General features: G+C 42.2%; 1 protein-coding gene across 1 annotated transcript; it reads right to left on the reverse strand.

Annotated features, from left to right (window-relative positions):
• Positions 1-1,314: 1,314 nt before the first annotated feature.
• LOC111971322 (signal peptidase complex subunit 3-like) lies at positions 1,315-4,744 on the reverse strand. The gene is made up of 4 exons (XM_023998075.2): positions 4,508-4,744; positions 3,596-3,746; positions 1,975-2,090; positions 1,315-1,540 (listed from the first exon to the last, which is right to left on the reverse strand). Exons 1-4 carry the CDS (start codon positions 4,648-4,650, stop codon positions 1,408-1,410), a joined length of 543 nt encoding a protein of 180 aa, XP_023853843.1. The 5' UTR covers positions 4,651-4,744; the 3' UTR covers positions 1,315-1,407.
• Positions 4,745-8,898: the final 4,154 nt, after the last annotated feature.

An 8,898-nucleotide genomic window follows, 5' to 3' on the forward strand; every position in this document is an offset into this window, starting at 1 on the left:
AGGAGATACCCTGCTACCCTGGTGAGCTTCCCCTTTGTCTTAAATTGTAAGTCACTTTGGGTTTAATAACCTGTACAACCTTTCACTATACACCCTTCGTCTAAATAGCAGGGCGCTCTGCTATACGCAGCTGAATTTCCCCAACTCTTGTTTGGTTCCCCTGCATATCACATATGGTCTAAGAACAACTCATATGAATTTGTTATTTTCCAAGATTAAAATCAGTCTCTTGAATACAAATATCTGGCTAGCTATAATTACATTTCCCCTTCAACTGTGGCTGCTGTGCTAACAACCTGGCTTTTCTGTCAATATTTCATACAATGCTGTTTGCCCACCGCTACCTCCCCAAACCCACCTCAAACTTGTGAGGCCCTTCAATTAAATGTGAAATCGCCATCTGTCTAGTCTACTACCTAGGACATTATTTAAGAGGCATTGAAACTATGTTCAGATTTATTGGCGCACATAGGCCACATCCAACGATACCATTATTCAAATACCATTCATTCAGAAGCATATAATAGAACAATATTGTTTTTTGAAGTCAAATTAACGACATTGAAATATCTTATGGGCCTATGTCCATCATTCAAATGTGGCACACTCTGAACGCTTCAGGTAAAGCGGTAGGTTTTTTGTATCATATGGCGCACCTTCAGTAACAATGTAAACATTACACATTTTTTTTATTTACCGTTATTCTAACAGCAAGCCAGTTAACAAACAAATTCCGTATTTACAATGACGGCCTACCCCGGACGACGCTGGGCAATCGTCGCCCCCTATGGACTCCCATCACCAGCGGAATGTGATACAGCCCTGGATCAAACCAGGGACTGTAGTGAAACTCTGCACTAAGAATGCAGTGTTTAGACAGACAGTGCCGCCACTCGAACCCTCTTTAACCAATCCTCTTCGTTCTCTACTAAATAAGCAATTATACAGAATTATCTTCACGATGTTTTTTAGAAAAATGAAAGGCAGTGAACCAAAAAGCGATAATTATTCAACGATTCACATTGCCATTCATTACACAGGTTACTGAGTTACTACTGTAAGAGTTACAGTGAAGCATGAGGAGTCTCCTGCTTTCTAGTTACTAATCCATCTCAGCAATGACAATTTAAACCAAGGAACTAGCAGTCAAATCCTTTTGCTCCTCCTTCGTTGTTTCTCCCTCTCTCAAAGTTGCATTGAAGTAGAGGATCCAAGTCTCTCCTCTAACAGTTGCAGGGAATTTAGGAAAAAAGAGCAAGGATTTTACTGCTAGCAACATTTAGACAGTCTTTTTTTCTGCTGCAGCATCAATTGCAAAGGAATACAATTGAACGGTTCCCAAATGTACACTTTTATTAAAAGTCATAAAAAGATTACACCAGCAAAAAAAACAAAATGGTGAACAGTTTATGTACTCTTGGTGGTCTCGTATGATTCGGGGAAGGGGACAGACATGTGGCCAGAGCCCATGACCAGGGGCAGGATCCCAGCGTTGGGCACCACGTTCCAGGACAGAGTCAGGGTGATGTTTTTGTTCGCCCTGGTGGAGAGATCATCACACAAAGGCCTTAAACATCGTAGAGCATTCCTACAGTATTTCCATTCAAAAGACTGGAGGAGCGGGAGGGGTGCCAAAAGCGGTCTTATACTGCCCTCTGCTGCATACAAAGGGTGTTCCATAACTATTCAACATAATGTAGGACTAAATGCAAAAAAATATATTTGTTTCTCTATGTAAAATCAGATTAAATTGTATTTGTCAGATAGTTTATAGCAGGTTTAAAAGGTGTAGCAAAATTATGTCGATGTGCCTTTTATACCTGCTGCAAACTGTACGTGACAAACTATTTGATTTGATTAAATAAAATGGCATCAAGACAGATTCCACACCGATGCTATATCAAAAACATGAATTGTTATCGTTAGGTTACTGGCGCCAGAATAKAAGTGAGAGGGTSAACAGAGGATGCTTACCGAAGYCCGTTTCCGTCATCGAAGAAGAAGTACTTGGACTTCATGTCTCGGAGGTTGAGCTTGGTGCTCTCTCCCCTTAGCACGATCTTATCCCACAGAACCACCTGGTTCAGGGCCTGGAAGAAAGCACACCACGCCGCAGTTAAATATCACTAGTTGGCAGCTATTTTACCATGCACTTCACCTTCCTCGGTGGCCTGATCCCAGATCTGTATCAAATCACATTTTATTTGTCACAGGAGCAGAATACAACAGGTGTAGACTTTACTGTGAAATGCTTACTTACGAGCCCTTTCCCAACAATGCAGCGTTAAAAAGCGAGAAACATTTACTAAAAATGAACACGGAAATAGTAACAATTAAATAACAACGAGACTATATACAAGGAGTACCGGTACGGAGTCAATGTGCAGGGATACTTGGTAGTTGAGGTAATATGTACATGTAGGTAGAGGTAAAAGTGACAAGGCAATCATGTTAGATAATAAACAGAGTAGCAGCAGCGTGTGTGAAAGTGTGTCTATGTGTGTGTGTATTGGAGCGTCAGTAGTATGTGTGTGTGTGTGGGTAGAGTCCAGTAAGTGTGCATAGAGCCGGTGCAAGAGTCAGTGCAAAAAATATATTTAAAAAAGGGTGTCAATGCAAATAGTCCAGGTAGTCATTTGATTAACTGTCTTATGGCCCGCTTGCCGTGCGGTAGCAGAGAGAACAGTCTATGACTAGGGTGGCTGGAGTCTTTGACAATTTTTAGGGCCTTCCTCTGACACCGCCTGGTATAAAAGTCCTTGATGGCAGGGAGCTCGGCTCCAGTGATGTACTGGGCCGTACGCACTACCCCTGTAGCGCCTTACGGTGGYTTGTCAAGCAATTGCATACCAAGCGGTGATGTAGCCAGTCAAGAGGCTCTCAATGGTGCAGCTGTAGAACTTTTTGAGYATCTGAGGYKCCATGKCAAATCTTTTCAGCCTCCTGAGGYGGAAGAGGCGTTGTCGTGCTCMCTTCACGACTGTGTATCKAWTTKCTATAGTCATAGTTTACATAGGACTATACAGCACAAACAGACCTGAGACCAACCCAGGCTACTTCTTAGGATACACTATTTATAAAATGTCACCCATCACACCATATTGCCTTCTCGGCTTCCACCAATTAAATGTGTGTGARCTGTAGYAGAACCAATGTGTCAACAGCGTGTGGCAACCAGCCTACCCGTGCCAAGAGGAGGAACGTGTGAGAATGACCATTGATACATCATAAAGGAAAGAGGTCAGCTCTTACATTGCTCCTGGTGGTGTAGAAGTATGACTATTTTGCTGCATTTCTATATATAGYGTAATCTACCTATAGAAGGTCATCCCCTCAAAGCAAGCCAAGAGGATCGTATGATAATGATAATTGATAGATCAACAGGAAAGAGAACAGGTCTGGGTTGTATTCATCACGGCGATTCTGCAAAACATTTCGCAACAGAAAACGTTTAGTCGAAAAGGAAAACTATTTGCAACGAAAACAAGAGTTCTAATTAGATAAATTCAGGTAGGTACCTCCCCCGTTTATTTATTAAATGGTCAACCGTTTCCGTTGCAAGACGTAACGTATACACCCGTTGTAAGACACTTACGTTGCTCTTGGTGGCATACTCGGCAGACAAGTAGAGGAAGAGCTGCTTGACGTTCCAGTCAAATATGGGCTTTATGTCAGCAGAGAGGTCAAAGGTGATGAACCCCAGGTCACTTCTTTCCCTGGGTCCTGTGAAGTCATCCACGTTTTTCCTGTCAAATGGTAAAGGCCGAGTTAGTTGTGTGCAGTGCATTGCATCCTAGAATTAGGATGACATTTCTTTCACCACGTGGAACAGTAAGCTGTCAAATGATCTGTTTTTTTTGTCTTGGCTACACCATAGATAGTAGTAGGCTACATTTACTTTATGGTTTCTGGCTGTACATTTAGGCAATGTTCTCTAGCTACACTTTGCACTGAATGGCTTGGTACAGCTACAAGAATGGCATACCACAGTTCCAAGGTATGAGCAATGCCTACTATAGATGCTTAGCTACAAATTGTAACGTGATATGTTAATGTGTATGGATGGAAGCATTCACATACACTATTATAAAGCGAATGCAATGGTGTGACGATAGCTAAATGTCAAAAGTAAATTCGGAAACATTCCATCTGCTGGCAGCTCGACAAAATATACCGCGCTGACGTGRTGTTCAACTATTGGATACGATGTTGCAAAAAGCAGCAGGCATCCGGTCTGGCTGGCAGGCTACATTGTAGCCAAAGACAAAAACATTCATTGCTCGCGCAGTTCAATACACTGGTGTCTGTTAGATTGACTGGCGTCAATATATGGATTCAATGATCACCTCGAGATAGAATTAGTTAGAACCATCGCAAAGACTCATACACCGAGCTAGCTATGTAGCCAGCCTATAACTATTTATACGAATAAAAATGTGATCTATCTAAACCAAAGCAATGCATATACACTGTAGTTTAATAATAAGAATAACTAGTCATCACTCACAGCATTACTCTCGAGACGTGGATATCCACCGGTACCCTCCTGTCTTTGAACGCTGTCGTGATAAAACAGCCAAACGTCAAAGCTGCCATCACGCTGAGCGAGAAGGCGAAGAGGGAATTTGCCCTCGACAYCACTGTATTCATTTTGAAATKCAATTATARTACAGTTTCATACACAACGATGCGAAACACTTCTACCAGCAAAAGCAGGAAGTGTAGTTTGACACAAAGAAATACGGAACTGGATGGTTTTTCCGTAATCGATGGAACATTAAAGTGAAACATTGCCCCCATGTGTTATGGAGGTGAACTACAGTTCACACTACGAGTAACGGCTTGGAATTTCATGATAGTAGACAATTGATTGGATAATATAATTTTGAAGTAAAAGTATGAGTCAAGATAATGTTAAACCTCAAGAGAAGAAATACTCAACACATATTTTTTWACCTTTCCGAAGCATCGCAACAAAATGGAACAAACCACAGGTCAACTAAGATTAAGGCCTGGGTTAGTTTTTTGTAATCATAGGTCACAGTCAGAAAGCCCCTGGCTATAGCTGTACTGTATTCCCTGCCCTAGGGCTGCTGGCACAGTCTAAATGGCCCTAGGCCTGTATCCACAAAGCYTCTAGAGTAGGAGTGCTGATAGTGCTGATCTAGGTTCAGTGTTGCATTTTAGATCATAATGAATAAGAATACATGGATAGGASMGGCCTAAGCCTAGATCTGCACTCCTACTCTGAGACTCTGTATGACTATGGGCCCCAGTTGTCCCACAGGCAGGCAGGCAGCGCTATAATACAGCTGCTCTCTCCAACTTATTCTATCTGGTCTCGACCCAGCTGCTGAGGGGAATTTCTGTGTCATTCTGGGCTGGCATATGACCCAGTACCAGAGTCAACACAACACAGATAGCCAGGCCCCCCATTTAAATTTCCAAAACATTAGCAGCCAGCCACCGACAGCCAGGCAAGACATAAGCAKGGCTAGACAAGCAAGGAAGCAATGACTCCAAATGTGGATAGRCAGTCTTTTGGKACAGTACACRACTCCAATGTCTACCTCTCCATATTCGCTCTGTTTTGCGTCAAGCTCTTTGTCAAGARCAGCCTGAATATTCTCACCCACTTCTARGTGGTGAAGGGGAATCGGAAGGAGGCTGCSCGSATTGCAGAAGAGTTTTARGATTTTGGACAAGGGCACAGTAAGTAGCTGTTTCTGTGAAAGGCAACAGACTATTGTTCTATGGTAGAGGGTCATACACATACTTTCTACAGTAAAGTGTGTGTATTAGGMTATTCCAGCTTTCTAGATGCTCTGTGTCTGTAACATGCCAGGCAACTGTATCCAGTCTGCCCAGGAACTACCCAGCCTATCGTTGTGGCCGGGGACACTAGGAACACTTAGATACATTGTGTATTAGATATACTAACTTCTTGATGTCTTTCAATGCTCTTTTCTTGCTGAGGTACTGGGGGAAAGCACTGCATTGTAACAACCACACCTGGGATGAGGGAAAAGACCCAGAACCTTTGGCATCATGACGGCATGTTGGGTTGGCACGACAGAAGTCTCTGATTCAACATTGCTTCCGCCCTTAGCGTATTCCATGCACTGCAATCATCAAGTGGTCTGATTAGATGACACATGAAATGCACATTTTTGAGAMTATGTCAAATTAATATATTCAAACCATAGGTTTGCAGCTGTACGTGTTTGTATAATTGTGCATGCCCTTGGATGGGCGTCATACCTAGAAGCTGTGCCCTTATTAAAATGCCACACAATTCATAGACAGTTTCTATCACAGCTGAGACTTGGCAGTTACAGGCTGCAGCCTGTAGTCGTAGGTTACGCACAGCGACTGTCAGCCAGGAATGTTTTGAGCTGAACAGAAGCATGTTAGAGAGAGGTTAGAGAGGCTCTAGATTTCCATCCCCAAGTACAACTAGTTTAACTAGTCTATTTCTATTTGACTATTCAATTATGGCTCTGGAGAGACAAAATACTTATAACTAGTTATTAAAATTCCCTTCTAATCAAGGACTATTTCATACCAGGGACATCAGGTATGTGAACTCTCTGATCAAGGACTGATCAATGAATTAACTACCAAAGAAAACCTGCATTATGTCGGTCCCTGAAATATAACCTGACAATTATGACCTTATAACGTGACCAATGTTATAAACAGTACATGGCTTTTGCATTTGAATATTGCAAGCAAATGATTGTTACATAAGCAACTAGGCATACTCAAAAGAGRAAATACTGTACTCAACTCAAAGGTCAAACTTTAATATTTCAAACCATGCAGAATGAATCCTTTATAAACAGAACAGTTCCTAACCCTGAGACCAGCGGGGTAAAGGCTGTTCTGGTCTAAGCCATTTCTTAACCTCTGATAAAAATAGCAGGGTGCCACTGCCACAGCCACCACATTCTCTTCATCCCCTCAGTCGTCTCTCTCTCTTCGCCCTATCACAATATCTCACCCCTACACCTTCTTATCGCTTTCTCGCTCTCTCTCTCTCTCTCACACTCTCTCTCTCTCTTTCTCACTTTCTCCCTACCTCCCTCTCTGCCTGTTCATGTTATTGTCGTGCTTGTCCTTGGCTGTGAAACGACAACAAGCCGAGCAGCCAACCAGAGAGCAGGATTTAGACTGGATCATGGTGCACAGTGCTGCGGGGACAGATAGCTGATGTAAACATGCCTGAAGTTCCACCTGCAGAGAGCTCGAGCGAACAGCAGCCAGAAAACACGCAGAGGAAAAGAACGTTAGAGAACACAGACGATTACACCGCAAAAAAGAAACAACGCTGCTGGGGTATTTTAACTAGCCAAGGTCAGTAGCGTTTTACGCACACACAATTGCGTATTTGCGCACTGGGTGAGTGCGTCTCGGACTGTCACTGTGCAATGTTATTATATAACACCTGTGCTGTTCGTGTCAAGTTTATTTGAGGTAGACAGAGGGGTTGACATGGAAATGTTTCGTGATAAAGGCACCTGTTCTGGAACATTCTCATAGGCATCCAGCCTATTTGGAACTGTGTTATAGCATGTGAAACAAAGCTCTATGATATAAGAATATCATGACATAATCAAACAAACGCCTTGGACACATCTGGTCAAATGGGTCCCTAGASCAGTCCAGTGCTTATCCTATTGATGTGAATACAGATCCATATATCTTACATCATAACACAAATGCATGTTTTATTTATTTAACACATTATAGTGTWTTATTAMTATTTGTAGTAGTAGTATTACTAGGCCTATGTGTAGTAGGCCTTGGGGTATGTGTCTATTAATGACTGGCCTACAACAGCTGAAGTTACCATGTGCTCTCATGACTCTTTCACACAAGACAATAAGAGTATGACCTTTGAACTGGACTAAGCAGCAGCTTCAGTCAATTAAACCTGATTATATCTCTTTAATGGTTGTATCTAATCTAAACAGTAGCTGGGTCYCATTAGGGTTGTAACTGGGTGATTACTAATTGACTTTGGACCTTGACATTCAAATGTTCTAAATGCAGTAGTTTGTTATTTAAGCAGAAGAAATAAACAGAAATACAAATGGCAGATAGTATAGCCCTTTCTGCTTCCTGRGTTCTTGCTCAGTGTGGCAAATGGGAGATTTAAGCAAAGTCATATGTTCAGTGCACTGTTGCAATATTCATGAGAGCCACCATTTTACCCTGCTAGAATAGAGACACCCTGTGCTGTCCGAATGAGAATAATGGGCTTCAGCCGCACCAGGCAACCAGCTATAGAGGATCACCACCGTGGGAAAGGTGGACTGGTTTCCTGGAGAAAAGATAGAAAATAGAGAGAGGGAGGATTCCAGGTCACTGTTGCTMTTGTGACTGGAATTAACTACTTACTGTGGTTCTAACATGTGCTTCCTAACAATAGCTTCCAAACTTATAGCTTATTTCTGCAGCAGGGGTGGTCCTCATTGCCACCTGTTGTTATGTTATGTATACCTTGATAGAGGAATCTCTGTTATTGTCCTTTCCCCAAAAAATATTATATCAAAATGAATGTCATTTTGGTCTATATATTAAAAGGAATTCAGAATTTGCAACAACAAAAAATAAATATACAGTATTTTAGTTGTCCTGTTCATCATAAAAGATAGTAGCAACAACAGGCCATTTCAATGTACTACATGAGCTTGTCAGGTGATGCAGATGCCCTTCCAAAGATGGCCGGCACAGTCACAGCTCTGCCTGTGTGAACCCATGGAGTGACAACAAGACCCTTCAGTACAATAACAGTACAGTAMGTGACAGGCGCCCTCTTCTCCTACACGCAGGAATGTCATATACCTATCAATGGCTAGATGTTCCGTGGGGAGACGGAGACATGGGTAMGTA

The sequence above is a fragment of the Salvelinus sp. IW2-2015 genome, linkage group LG13 (assembly GCF_002910315.2).
Source record: "Salvelinus sp. IW2-2015 linkage group LG13, ASM291031v2, whole genome shotgun sequence".
Lineage (NCBI taxonomy): Eukaryota > Metazoa > Chordata > Actinopteri > Salmoniformes > Salmonidae > Salvelinus > Salvelinus sp. IW2-2015.